The sequence below is a fragment of the Mirounga angustirostris genome, unplaced genomic scaffold (genome assembly GCF_029215605.1).
Source record: "Mirounga angustirostris isolate CCGP_5_RB_7025 unplaced genomic scaffold, mMirAng1.0.hap1 SCAF_16, whole genome shotgun sequence".
Classification (NCBI taxonomy): domain Eukaryota; kingdom Metazoa; phylum Chordata; class Mammalia; order Carnivora; family Phocidae; genus Mirounga; species Mirounga angustirostris.
Window position 1 is genome coordinate 46729727 of NW_026991724.1, and position 13128 is coordinate 46742854.

The window sequence follows — 13128 nt, forward strand, 5'->3', positions numbered from 1 at the left end:
ATGTTATTAAAGATACAAAATGTTGGGAAAAAACAAAAAACCAAAAAAAAAAAAAATTTTAAAACCACCGCCCTCCCTGCACTCTCAGCCCATTCCCCAGACCTTCTTGCCTCTGCCCTCCTGGTCTGGACCTCCCTCAGCTCTGAGCCCAGGGAGAGGGAGGAAGCCAGAGGGTGGGGTGGCCCTGGGGATCTGCTAAGGTCCCCACCTCCTCTCCCAGTGCCGGGCTGGGTGGGGTGTCAGGTTTATTTATGTACCTCTTGCACACTCATCAACCTATGCAAGTCCCCCACCCCGGCCCCTCCATGTTTCTGTGCCTTTGCTCATTCCCCTCAAGCTCCCAGGGCTTCTCCAGTCCCCCTCCCAGTAGCCCCGGGAAGTGGGATGGACAGGGGCCACCTCGTTTGGAATCAGCAGGGTGTCCCTCTTACAGGACCCTCACCACCTCCCAGCCAGTCCTGTCTTCTTCACTACCCTTCAGGGTGAGCTGGCTCTGCCTGGCATTGGGAGGTGGTGAGGGACACCCCCCCACACACACACACAATGGGAGGCAAGAGCTGCCCCCCTCCCCCCACCTGACAGCAGAGTGTGCAGGACGCAGGCGGCCCCACTCTGATGGGCAGGACCCTGACCCTCTTCTGCCCCAGCCCCTCCCCAGCCCCCTCTCCCCCACCATGATTTCACCCTCCCTCCTATCCCCAGCCCCACTGGCAGAATCAGCTTTGAGTAACTGTACAGTTTTTCTCGCTGTTGGAGAAGACTTACTTGTTGGAGTTTCACTTGTTTAATGGTCTGGGCTTATTTTGGAAAAAAAAAAAAAAAACAAGAAACAAAAACAAAAAAGGATTCTGACCTTTGTTATGCTACACTTCATGGAAAACCTAGCGGCCTTAAGCTGAGGCCACTGAGCTCCTGGGTTGGGGGGAAAGGAGAGGTATAAAGCGAATGAGACCATAGGGCTGGGATGGGACGTAAAGGGAAAAAAGTTGGCTTTATTAACAGCAAGGCTTGGAGGAGACGAAGGAAACAAAGGGAAGGGCTCGCAAACAGACCACTCAAAAAGTGCCTTCCTGCGCGTAATAATCGCATTATAATCATGTCTGCACCAACCCTGAAGGACCTGGGACTCAGTCACTGTCACTGTCGGCTTCACTGGAATCGGAAGCTGCAGCTTCACTGCCATCCTCCTGGGCGGAGTGCTCACTGCCACTGGGGAAGGGACTAGCACTGCGGCTCCGGCTCCGCTGGCCACCCCCATCACTGCCACTGTCCGAATCATTGTCACTGCCACGGGCCTGGCCTCTGTCCTCATCATCAGAATCCACATCGTCTTCCGAATCTGCATCACTGCCAAAGATCTCCTCTTTGTCCCGAGCGGCCCGGGCCTCGTCCTCGCTGCTCTCATCCTCGCCGCTACCACTCTTGTCACTCGCCTCATCCCTGTCACCCTCTTCACGTTCACTCTCGCTGCCCGAGCGCTCATCCTCGCTGCCTTCCTTCTCGCTGCTGCTGCCTTTCTCTCGCTCCTCATCTGTAAGGGAGCAGGGAGAAATGAGACCCAGTTTCCCACCCTTCCAGAGCTCCTGGGATTTGGCCTGTCCAGCTTTACCTGAGCCCCCAGCTTCTTTCTCTTCTGTCTCCATCTCTTCTTCCTCTTCCTCCTCGGGTTCATGGTTCTCCAACTGGGCCTTCCGTGCCTCCTACAAGTGGCAGGGTTGAGGGGAAGGAGGGTGTACTGTCAGGCTTCTGTCTCTCTCCTCACCCACCCCCACCCTCTCCATGGGTGCCCTGGGCCAGTGAGGTTTGTTACCTGGGCTTCTAATTCCTTCTCATTCATGTCCCGGTGTTTGACCACAAGCAGGGCATTGGTGCCAGACTGAACCCCAGCCTTTGCCCGACGTTTACTCAGGCGGACCCTGCAGTGGGCAGGTTGGTGGGGAGGGGTGTGTGGAAGATGCATTTAAAGACCCCAGCGGGGGATCTACTCTGACTTGGTTCTTACTTTCTCACCAATGCTTACTCCAGAACAGACCAGAATAAATGCAGGTTGAATGAAGGAGACTAAAGTCAGAGGTTGGATAAGGGAAAGGGAAGGATAATAGCTCCATGAGTCGCATGTATTTATAAAATGTACACACACACACACGTGTTCGGTGTATGTAACAGATTTAAGGTGAATTAGCAACACTTAAAAGCACAGAATCTAGATTGCTGGCTTTTGGAAAATGTTAATTTGTGGCTCCACTGGGACTTTTCCTTCCCACAGAATAGCAACAATAGGTTGGAGCCCTTTGCTGGGCTAGGTCATGGTGCCCCTTGGAGGCCGCCAAGAGCTCCAAGTCACCCAGAGCCCACCAGCCCACAGTGCTACCTTTTACATGGGATCAGAGTTTGTGATGTCTGCTTTAAACAAACTCAAAGTCACACTTTCTTTCCCAACCCTTAACACTGCATCAAGGTCCCTAGCACAGGAGTAAACTTCTAGCTCTCAGGAGAAAGTTTGTGGGGATCCCCTTTTTTAACTCGGGTATCCAGGATTTCATTTAAAATATTTATGCTAATTTGATGTATTACTCTGTATTTCACCTATGTTGACTTTCACATAAAGTCTTATTACATCAGAGGGAACTTCGCTATCCACCCTACAAAATAGCTCAATCTCGAGATTTTTTTCCTGGGTTCGTGTGTTAGAACCAGGTCCAGCTCACATGCTCAAGCAAGCTTCTGCTATTCTTATTTGAAATGCCTCCAAGGCCTCCAAATGACCTCCATGGTAGTTCCCACGTACCCTAGGATCAGGATTCTAAAGCACAGACCCAGGGTAATCTGAGGTAGGAGTGTACCAAGTACCTGGTCTCCAATTCATTGTAGTAAACCCCGTCACCCTCCCGGAAGATGAAGAAGTAGTTCTCCTCGTAGCCCTTGCTAGCTTTGTTCTTCACATTCCAGTTGTACTCCCGAGCAATCTTGTAGTCATACCTGATGAGGATGAGGGGAACAAGGTCAGCACCCCCATTTCTTTCTTATGAGGGAGAAAAGGGAGACCCAGTCCTCAATTCCCAAAACCTAACCCCAACCCACGCACACATCATCCGGTGCATAGTCCATCTCCTCCTCCTGGTCCCGCTTTCGTTTCTTCAGCGTCTCTTCCACAGGCAGGAAATAGGCCACAAACTGGTTCCCTTCCTCATCCATCATGCCTCTGGATGGGAGAAGAGGAGGAAGAGTGAAGAGTGAGAACAAAGGAGCAGTGAGGAACAGGCCAAGGTGGGCAGTGGGGCCACTTACTTACCTGATCATGGCCTGAGACATCATCTCCAAAGCAGCTGCACCACTCGTGTCCTTGGGGGCTGGGTCTGAGTCAAAAATTACCTGAGCACACGGGTTGATCCACATCTAGGGGCAAGAGCACTGGGATTAGACTGGGACAAGCAGAGATGGCAGGCTATCCCTTGCTGCCTCCTGCCCTGGATCTGACCTTAAAGTCTGGGAAGACAGGCATGACCTCCACTGGTGTCACTCGGGGCTTGCTGTAATGCTGGGAGATCTGGTAGGGGCAAAAACAGGGTGGGTGAGGAGGAATGTGGAGCTCTGGAACTGCACCTTGGTCTGCCCCCAACCCCATCCCATCCCAGTCCTTCAAATACCGATTTCTGGGCATCCTCAAAAGTTTTCTCAATGGCCGTGATCTGACTATCCCTGTCTTTGTATATTTCTTCCTCCGTGAACTGCTGCTTCACAGAAACCCCAATCCTAGGAGTAAAGAGAGAGGCCTTTAGGGATCACTGGACACACGTGAAATCTCCACGTTCCCTCCCTACCCACCACAACTTACTTGACCTCAGGCTTCTCATTGGAGATGCCATAACGATTGAACTCAGTGGAGATGTACTCAGTCTTCCGCATCCACGGCACCACCTTCGCATGCTGCTGGGATCTGGGGGTAGAGTATTAGGCACCTAGGATCCACCACCGTCCTTCCATCATAGATTCCCCCCACCGCCCCATCTCCAATCCCCACTCAGCACACTCTCACCTCTTGGAGCTTGTGGGGGCCTGAATCTCCTCTTCCAAAAGCTTCTCATCAGCTGGATCTAGGAGTACTAGAGGAGAACAAAGGGGTAGGAGGACTATGAGGGCTGTGAGGGAGGGCCTGGCCTTTGCTGGCCTAGAGCAGGCCCTCCCTGCCTTCCCACACACCGTTGGGGTCGATGCGGTAGGTATCGGGGTTGATGAGATCAATGGTGACCCCCAGGTCTGGTTCAGTGAGGAGGTCGTGTTTGTGCTGTTTTTCCAAGGAAGTTGCTTTGTACTGGACGAACCTGGGTGGGGAAACATACCCATTATGTTTTCCTGATTCCAGCTTTATCCCTCACATTCCTGCTTCCCAGAGCCTAAGCTTTTCGAGGGAGGAACTCAAAATGGGAGTGTCCCCCATGTTGGAGTCAGAAGGCTGGCTCTTCAGTGGGAAAAGACTAGGACACTGCTTGTTTCATTCGTTAACAAATATTTATGGAGCACCTACTACCATATTGCTAGGTACTGTTCTAGGCCCTGAGATGAGAGCAGTCAACAAAAGAAGCAATCCTTGCCCTCAAGGAACTCATGATCTGAGTTGTTTCGCCCTCCTCCATCTCAGTCTCACCTGTTCTGGTCAAAGGGGTAGGTGATGAACTTGGGGTCGAAGGGAATGTCCGGGAGGCTATTGCAGTACTTGACTCGGCAGACCACTCCTGACCTGGGAATACAGTGGCTCAAAACCCAGCCCCTGCTGCCCCACCTCTGCTCCCAGCCCCCACTGGCCCACCCCTTCTGGGAAACCTCAATGGGGCTCACCTTTCAGGCAGAGTCCGGTGAGAATTGGGCCTGGTAGGTGAGAGAGAGAGAGACATTGACAGAAAGATGGAGAAAACAGGATTGACAGAAGAATTAAGGGGGGGGGGTTTCTCCAAGCTTTTAAAAAAGGGAGGGGGTGACAAATGGTAATCCCTTGGGTGCTCCAAGAACTTTAACGGAAGGACCCTAAGATTCAACTCCTTGCAGAGAAAGTGTCTCCAAACGCTTTCATGAATGAATCCAACTGCTCAATCCCTTTTGGAGGGGCCGTCTTCATGTGCTTTAATAGAACTACGTGCTCAATTGCTTTTAGCAAAGGGGTTCTCCAAACGCTTGACTGAAGTAATAAACGCACAATCCCTTCTAGATAGTCTCCCAAAAGCTTAATCCCTGAACTCCATGGCAGGGAGGTGGGGGCAACACCCCATCCCTGAAGGAACCCACCCCCGTCTGTCAAAAGTGAGCGCTCCGTGATGTCACGGCGTTCGCGGCGAGGGTTTGGCATCACTGGCGGACCCGGGGGGCTGGTGACGTCGTAGGAAGACACCCGCGCCCGACCCCCCGCCTCGCCGAAACCTGGATAGACCTAGACGAAAGCGGTACAGCCAGGTGGCGTGGCGCCTACCTGTGGCCATCCTCCCGCTGAGCCTGGGTCTGGATGGTGGGCGCCATGGCGACAAGGCGAAGGAAGCCCGGACGGGGTCCTTGCTGAGCCGCGGCGAGACGCGGAGGCGGGTACCGACGTCGGCGGACGCCTAATCCGAGGGAGGGCTCGGTTTGGCGCCGCTCTCTGCCGGGGTAGGGTCGGAATGAGGTAGGCTGGTGAAGAGTTCCAGGGGAGACTCAGCTAAACGCGCAGGCAGCGCCAAAGACGGACTCGCAGCTCCGGCTCCACCAACTGCCCCCAAGACGCTGAGGACCCGACAGGTCGCCTCAGGCCGCGAGGCCTTCTGGGAAATAGAGTCCGGATTACACCCACACCCGGATTGGCAAACGGCTGGGTAAAGGGCGGAGCGAGGGAGGAAGAGCCTCTTGTGATTGGCGAATCGGTATCTCAGTCTGGACGTCTTATTTGAGAGTCGAATCCGGGAGGCGATTATTCTCTCCTCCCATTGGCTGAGTTGTTTGGGAGGCGGAGCTAACTAGCAAGCGGGGCTTGGAGACAGAGACGCTAAAAAGAAACAGGGAGAGACGCTCTGTGGCGCACTTCCGGCGCGCTAAACTGAGAAAGATGGCTGCGTCCCAGCAGCAGGCTGCAGCTGCTTCGTCTGCTGCGGGTGTGTCGGGTCCGGGTTCGTCTGGTGGCCCGGGTCCGCAACAGCAGCCGCAACCACCAGCACAACTGGTGGGGCCTGCCCAGAGCGGGCTTTTGCAGCAACAGCAACAGGACTTCGATCCGGTGCAGCGTTATAAGATGCTCATCCCGCAGCTGAAGGAGAGTCTACAGGTGATTGGCCGAGAGCTGCTAGAAGCTAGCGGGGTTTGGTTCTCTGATTCCAAGGGGGAGGGCAGAGGGGCTCTTTAGTCTGGGAGAGAGCAAAGAAGCGTTAGGCAGGAAAGCGGAATGACATTTGGTCCTCTTGATGAGGCCAAAGCGAAGCTCTGCAGATTGATAGTGTGAGCGGATCAGCACGGATGTTGGGCCTGGGAATGGCCGGAACTCGAGTGGGAGGGAGTTTAAAGGTAAAACAAGGCTCTGGTTGTTAAAGCCTGAGGAAAGGACTGGCCTCTACAGAGATTCTGCCCGTGATTGGTGGGTGTGGGAGGACTGTAAGATCTGTCGGAGATTACTGGGAGAACCCTAGGTGAGAGCGGGCCTCTGGGAAAATATGGCTGCTACTCTGGATTGACCGGAGGAGAGGTGCCAAGTGAAGAGGAGGCTTGAAATTGAATAGATTTTTTAAAAAGATTTTTATTTCAGAGAGAGAGAGCAAGCATGGGGGGGACGGGGGAGGGGCAGAGGGAGAAGCAGACTCCCCGCTGAGCAGGGAGCCAGGCGCCGGCCCATCCCAGGACCCCGGGATCATGACCCGAGCCAAAGGCAGACACCGACTGAGCCATCCAGGTGCCCCGAAATTGAATAGATCTTAAGGAAGAGTGTAGATCTATCAAAAGTGTCCCCTTCTGTTTCTCTGTTTTCTGCATTTTTTTTTTTAACTAGACCTTGATGAAGGTTGCAGCCCAGAACTTGATTCAGAACACTAACATTGACAACGGACAGTGAGTATAGTCCCCTTTCCCGAGTCTTAGAACCTCACACCTGGATCCTCACCCACCTATCCTCCTTCCTTCTGTTTTCGAGCCCCACTCCTTAGCGACTAGGCTTGCTCTTTTGCCTCTTCTAAAACAGCCCCTTAGGCCCTGCCTTGGGGCTTCTGGGCCTAAACTTGGTTTCCTGATGGATACTTGGTTGGGTAGACACTGAAGTCCCAGAGATTGGAAATCCATTCTCCAGTCACCTTCTTCTCCTGGGCTATAGAAAGAGCAGTGATGGACCCATACAGCGCTTTGACAAGTGTCTGGAGGAGTTCTACGCACTCTGTGACCAGCTGGAGCTGTGCCTGGTAAGTGGCCTCCTAGACACTGGGTGACCACAGTCCTGCCTCAGTCCCCAGGTCTTCAGGAACTGTCATTCAGTCAGTCAGCACACACTGGGCATCTCCTAGGGGCCACACTTGTGCCTTAGCTGATGCTGGGGACACAGTGTTACTCCGATTCTTGCCTTCACTAAGCTTCCAGTTCAGTGGGGTGACATACATCCCCAAACAGTGACAGCTGAGAGTGTTCAGGGCTGTAATAGGAAAAGCCCAGGCCACAGAAGTCAGGGCTATGATGGGGGAGGTACAGGAAGAGGGGTCAGGATTGAAATGAGGGAAGCTCAGAGGATTGTGGAAGCCCAAAAAAGGCACCCAACTCTGCCTAGGGTGGGGCAGGGAGAGGAGAGGGTGGCTCAGAGAGGTTTACTGGTAGAGAGCACATCTGAGCTGAGGCTGGAGCAAAAATAGTAGAGGGGCAGGAGTTTCGAGGAGGGCAGGTGGCTAAGAGCACAACCTCTGGAATCTGGATGGACCACCAGTCTCTACCTGTGAGCTTCGGGTTTCTCCTTTGAGAAATGGATTTTGGGGAAAGACAGCAAGATCATATATGTAAAAAGCGTAACATGGTACGAAGCACGTGGCAAACGTTTCCTGTAGTGACATCATCATCATCATTATTTTAAACGGGTTTGAGGCACCTGGGTGGCTCAGTCGTTAAGCATCTGCCTTCGGCTCAGGTCATGATCCCAGAGTCCTGGGATCAAGCCCCACGTCAGGTTCCCTACTCAGCAGGAAACCTGCTTCTCCCTCTCCCACTCCCCCTGCTTGTGTTCCCTCTTACTGTGTGTCTCTGTCAAATAAATAAATATTTTTAAAAATAAAAAAATAAACTGGGATTTGAAGGAAAAGTCAGAATTTGAGAAGCCTGGTGGTGGTAGAAGGGTGTTCCAACCAGAAGGAACAGGTTCTACTTTAATTTCCCTTTAGGAATGTCACGAAATTCAGTTTAGCTGAGATATAGTAGGCATTAGGGCTTGTTGGATTTTTTTTTTTTTTTTTAAGGTTTCTTATTTATTTATTTGAAAGGGAGAGCACATGTGCATTCGGGAGCAGGGGGCAGGGGCAGAGGGAGAGAGAAGCAGGCTCCCCACTGAGCGGAGTCTGACGTGGGGCTTGATCCCTGGACGCCCAGATCATCACCTGAGCCGAAGTTAGACACTTAACCGACTGAGCCACCCAGGCGCCCCAGGGCTTGTTGTATTTTGAATATAGCCCCGAGGGTGCTGGGGAGCCATGGAGGAGTTTAAGCAGGGAAGAACGTGGACCTGCTGGGTTTTTTAGGAATACGGCTGCTATATTCTTTGGCTGCCAAGTGAAGGATGGGTCAGAGGAGCCAAGAGTGGAGGCTGAGAGTCCAAGGAGGCAACCATGACAGGATTCAGGTGGGCTAGGCTGCAGCAGGACAGGGCCCTGAGGAAGTGGGGAAGAGCAGATGGGAAAGCTACCCAGAAGGCTCTGTGTACAGGCCACGGGGCTACCGGACCGTGGGAGGAGCGGTCTCCAGGATGAGGCCCAGGGCTCCAGTTGGAATGGCAGTGCCCTTCCTGAGATAGGGACCCAGGAAGAGGAAGAGGAACAGTTTGGTGGGGAGGGTAGAAGAACTCTGGGATTTCAGGGGAGGCTGGGGACACAGGTGTGGTGTTGTCACTGCAGAGGTGAGAGCTGAGTGGTGTATGTGGGTGGGACAGCCGTGAGAGGCCATGAGAACGAGAGGAGCTGGGGCCTGGGAACTGCCCCCCGTAGGGCTTGGGCAGAGTAAGCAGGAACTAGACAGAGCAGCCAGAGAAGGAGGAGGAAAACCAGGAGTAGGTGTCATCAGAGAAGTCACTGCCAGGGTCAGGGCTGGAGTTAGGACAGTCCCAGTACCGGCAGCTGACCCTCATTCCGTGACGTGCTAGGACCTGTGGCTGTCTCTCACGCTGTTCTCCCCACTCTCACCTGACGAGGTAGCAAAGGCAGTGATTAAGCCCATTTTGTTTTCCAAAGAAGGAAAAAGACTCAGAGAGAAGCAGCCGCGTGCCTCAGGGTCACCCAGCATGTGGTTGGCAGGGCCAGGCTCTGACTCCAAGTCCCTGGGAGTCCAGAGGCCAAGCAGGCTACCCGAGGCTGGCCCTTGGGGTGGGGTTGGGAGTCCCGGGAGTGACCCTGATGCCGCACCTTGCCTGCCCGTCCACAGCGCCTGGCCCACGAGTGCCTGTCCCAGAGTTGCGACAGCGCCAAGCACTCTCCAACTCTGGTGCCCACGGCCACCAAACCGGACGCCGTGCAGCCGGACAGCCTGCCATACCCACAGTACCTGGCAGTCATCAAAGCCCAGATTGCCTGTGCCAAGGACATTCACACTGCTCTCCTGGACTGCGCGAACAAGGTCACGGGCAAGACGCCTGCACCACCTACAGGCCCTGGGGGCACCCTGTGAGCTGGCAAGGCTGGGAGTGGGCAGGCTGCGCGGGAAGGGGGCGGGGAGGGAATGAAAATGACCTCAAAGCAGCCTGGTCTCTGCCTTTTCTTCGCGCCTGAGCCCTGTGGCCGGAGCCAGCAGGGGGCAGCAGAGGCCAGCAGGGAGCACGCAGGGCGGGGCCTTGCCTCTCCCGGCCCCCCCCCCCCCCGCCCCGCCCTGCTGTCCTGCCTAGCCGGGATGCACTTTGGACCGCCTGTTGATGACCTCTTCCAGGGGCTCTCCCCCAGCCTGGCCTGAGCAAAGAGCCCTGACCTGCCTCTCTTCTTCAGTCCTTCCGGATTTTGTCTGTCGGGGGGGTGGTCTCTCTGTGGTGGCTCCTTTTTCTAGCTGTCTCTCTGTGTGTTTCTAAGGCATGGGTCTGTTGTCGGTCTCTCATTTGGTCTCTTTGTCCCTGTCTCTCTGCCTCTGTGGTCCTGTCTCCCTGTCTCTGACCATCTCTGTCTTAGTCCCCTTTTGCTCTCTTCTGCCTCCAGTTCCTAAGTGACTCTGTTCTGAAGGGGGCCGGATTCCGGGAGCCAGACCCCTAGGTTACTTGGGGCTAGGGGAAGAAGTTGCATTTCTAGGGGCCACCGCCAAGTCCAGGGATCCCCAGCACCTCCCCTGTCAGCCCAGCCCCCAGGTCCTCAGCCCAGGAAAGGGGAAGTGAAGGGGTTCTAGGCCCTGACCTCAGCATGCCTGGTCTGAGAGCAACTCACTCCCCCCACCCGAACCCAGAGCCTGCGTCAGCAGCATTCAAAGGAGGGGCATTGTGCAATCCGTGGTGAAGCCTAGCCCAGCTGGATGCCTGGGTCCCTGTATTTTTAGCCCCAAAGGAGAAGTGAAAAGGCCTTAGCAGGGGTGAATCATCAGTCCTGGGGAAGAACCCAGGCGCCTGGGCCCCAGCTCCGGGAAGCAGGCCTTGGGGAGGGGGCTTCAGGGAAGGGTGGCCCACTGGGCTCCCCTCTTCTCTGAGAGCGAGCTTCGGGAGTTCAGGCTTGGCTTTCAGGCCTGGGCAAGTACAAGGCGGAGCTACCAGCCCAGGCCCAGCTATTGGGGTGTGAAAGGCTCAAGTGAGTCAGCCTGGTTGCGGGACTGCCCCACCCAACACCTTCTGTGCCCTGGTTCCCATCTCGCCACTCAGAGGCGTCCTGTCCTAGACCCCACATCTGGAAGGAAAGCCTGGGACTATGGAGACCTGTGATTCACCCAGAGCCCGAGTTCCCACACTGGAGTCCTGGGAAATGGCCAGCCCCTCTGTGTGTGTGTATATGTGTATGTGTGTGTACACATCCCAGAAGGTTCCTTTCTTGAAGTGCCAGGCATGCAGGGCAGGCCCCCAGGAAGGGTAGCAGACCTCTCTCTCGGGCACTGGCTGAAGATACTGTTCCACAGGAGTAAGTCTGACACAAATGCAAGCTATGCAGTTGGAGAATTATGTTACTGTGTTAAAAAAAAAAAAAGTTTGAGAGCTTAGGTTGGGTAGTGGTCTGTGGGTATTCATTATTATTATGGTCTGTAAATAGATGTTACACATATTACTTGTTAAATAGATGGTAAGATTTACTTTGGGGGAAGAAAACTCCTTGGCAGAGGTCACGAAGGCCTTGCTGAGGTGGTGATACTGGAGCAGACTGCATGTGGGCGTTTGGAGAAAGAGCATCCCAGGGAGAAGAGCGGCCAGCGCAAAGGCCCTGAGGCAGGAATGTGCTGATGTGTTTATGGGACAGTGTGGAGGCCTGGACCACAGCACAGGGACAGGGGTAGAAGTTCACACAGGTCACGAAGGACTTTAGCGGAGATTTTTACTAGATTATTAGACCCAGAGGGAGATTATACAGCCTGGTGCACGGCCACATACTCCAGGGAAAGGTGTACATGAGAACCACAGCCACACAGGGCACAAGAGACCACGCAGAGAACAGCTTAACCCACCGTCCTACAGTCATGGTGTCCCCAGGATCTCCGGCCCAGTGACAGTCCCACAAACAGACCCTAAAGGAACAATCCAACCACATGAATATACAAACAACTCTCTAATCACCACTTAACCCACTATCTTGCACCCCATCGCAGACTTTGCCCATCACAGGCTGACTCAGCCCTACCCTCAGCTCAACATTATCGAAAGCAGCCTTAGCTGGGGACAGATAATGCTTCTCAGGTACAAGTGCATGCGTGTCTGTCTCGGCTCTGCCCATGGAGGCGGCGAACAGTGACCAGCCACCCTCCCCATCATGTGCATTGTAGACGTCAGGAACCGAAGTTCACCAGTTTCACTGCCTTGTGACTGGGCCTCAGAGGAACCTCATCCAGACTGTGGCCTCCCCGTGTTCTCAGCCTCACCCCAAATAAGGACACAGACACTTGGACACACTGATTTGCGACACACGCAGCTGCGGGGACCATGCACACAGCCACAGCCAGCTACAGTCACGCAGGTGCTCACACACGCGGCTTCCACGCCGCGCTCACAGCCCCGCCTCCCGCCAGGAGGCCCGGCCAGCCAGACCCTCAGCAGGCACCCCTCAAGGAGCTCCCCACTCTTAGGCACCCCAGAGCCCACCGTGGAGCCGGGCTCCGCAGGTGTGCATGTAGGTATGCAAGTCACACGTTCTGGTGACGGCCCCCTCGGAGACAGCTGCAGTTGAGTACACACTCCCACACGCAGAGATGGCTAAAGTAAACAGTAGAGTCACCCACACAAGCGCAGGTGGTTTCACACATGTATTCACACAGCCATGGCGGGCGGCACTGGAAGGACGCGGCCCTCACACAGGAAGCGGGGCGCGCACCCTCGTGTCCCACACCTACTTCCCCTAACTGTGCGCCCCGCCACACCGGGGCACCCACGCTCGCACCTGCAGTACACACACACACGCACACACACACAACGTCCGACCCGGTCCCCCCCGCCCCCCGGCTGGCCCACGCAGCTGCACACTCGGCGGCGCCCGCTCGCGCCCAGGCACGCCAGGCGCGCACACGTGCCGCGAGGACACGCTCCCCGGCTCGCCCGCGCGCTCGCACCGACTCTCACACCCCCGCGTTTCCCGTCCCCGCTTGTTTTTCTGGAAACTCTGCTCTCCGTTCCCCTCCCCCTAGGCCGGAAGTGCCCGCAGTATTTTTAGCCGCTCTGGTTTCCGCCCCTTTCCTCCTCGCTCGGCCCGCCCAGGAGCTACCCCCCTGCACCCCCGCGGGGGACCCCGGCCATCCCCTTCCCCACCGTCATTCCAGAGGGGATTCCCGGCCGCCGCT

At 55.1% G+C, this 13128-nt stretch overlaps 2 protein-coding genes across 4 annotated transcripts; one reads left to right on the forward strand and one right to left on the reverse strand.

The window, feature by feature from the left end:
- Positions 1–972: 972 nt before the first annotated feature.
- On the reverse strand, positions 973–5810 carry PAF1 (PAF1 homolog, Paf1/RNA polymerase II complex component). Of its 2 annotated transcripts, XM_045891487.3 has the most exons (14): positions 5462–5810; positions 4837–4866; positions 4646–4738; positions 4201–4322; positions 4037–4103; positions 3836–3937; positions 3648–3753; positions 3479–3547; positions 3293–3396; positions 3086–3202; positions 2851–2979; positions 1811–1916; positions 1610–1700; positions 973–1531 (listed from the first exon to the last, which is right to left on the reverse strand). In XM_045891487.3, exons 1-14 carry the CDS (start codon positions 5506–5508, stop codon positions 1128–1130), a joined length of 1587 nt encoding a protein of 528 aa, XP_045747443.1. In that variant the 5' UTR covers positions 5509–5810; the 3' UTR covers positions 973–1127. The 2 variants fall into 2 exon arrangements, with proteins under 2 accessions (XP_045747443.1, XP_045747444.1); XM_045891488.3 differs by lacking the exon at positions 4646–4738 and having other exon boundaries at positions 5462–5756.
- A 104-nt stretch (positions 5811–5914) lies between these two features.
- On the forward strand, positions 5915–9923 carry MED29 (mediator complex subunit 29). 2 transcript variants are annotated; one of them, XM_045891489.3, is made up of 4 exons: positions 5915–6283; positions 6998–7056; positions 7316–7400; positions 9610–9923. In XM_045891489.3, the coding sequence occupies exons 1-4, from the start codon at positions 6068–6070 to the stop codon at positions 9850–9852; spliced, it is 603 nt and encodes a 200-aa protein (XP_045747445.1). In that variant the 5' UTR covers positions 5915–6067; the 3' UTR covers positions 9853–9923. The 2 variants fall into 2 exon arrangements, with proteins under 2 accessions (XP_045747445.1, XP_064437309.1); XM_064581239.1 differs by having other exon boundaries at positions 7316–7399; positions 9679–9923.
- Positions 9924–13128: the final 3205 nt, after the last annotated feature.

Coding starts and splice junctions, on each gene's coding strand:
- PAF1 (XM_045891487.3), bottom strand. CDS start 5,508: ATGGCGCCCACCATCCAGACCCAGGCTCAGCGGGAGGATGGCCACAG. Junction 3,203..3,292: donor ATGTCTCAGGCCATGATCAG/GTAAGTAAGTGG, acceptor TCTCCCATCCAG/AGGCATGATGGATGAGGAAG. Junction 1,701..1,810: donor AGAAGGAATTAGAAGCCCAG/GTAACAAACCTC, acceptor TGCCACTTGTAG/GAGGCACGGAAGGCCCAGTT.
- MED29 (XM_045891489.3), top strand. CDS start 6,068: ATGGCTGCGTCCCAGCAGCAGGCTGCAGCTGCTTCGTCTGCTGCGGGT. Junction 7,057..7,315: donor ACTAACATTGACAACGGACA/GTGAGTATAGTC, acceptor CCTGGGCTATAG/AAAGAGCAGTGATGGACCCA. Junction 7,401..9,609: donor ACCAGCTGGAGCTGTGCCTG/GTAAGTGGCCTC, acceptor GCCCGTCCACAG/CGCCTGGCCCACGAGTGCCT.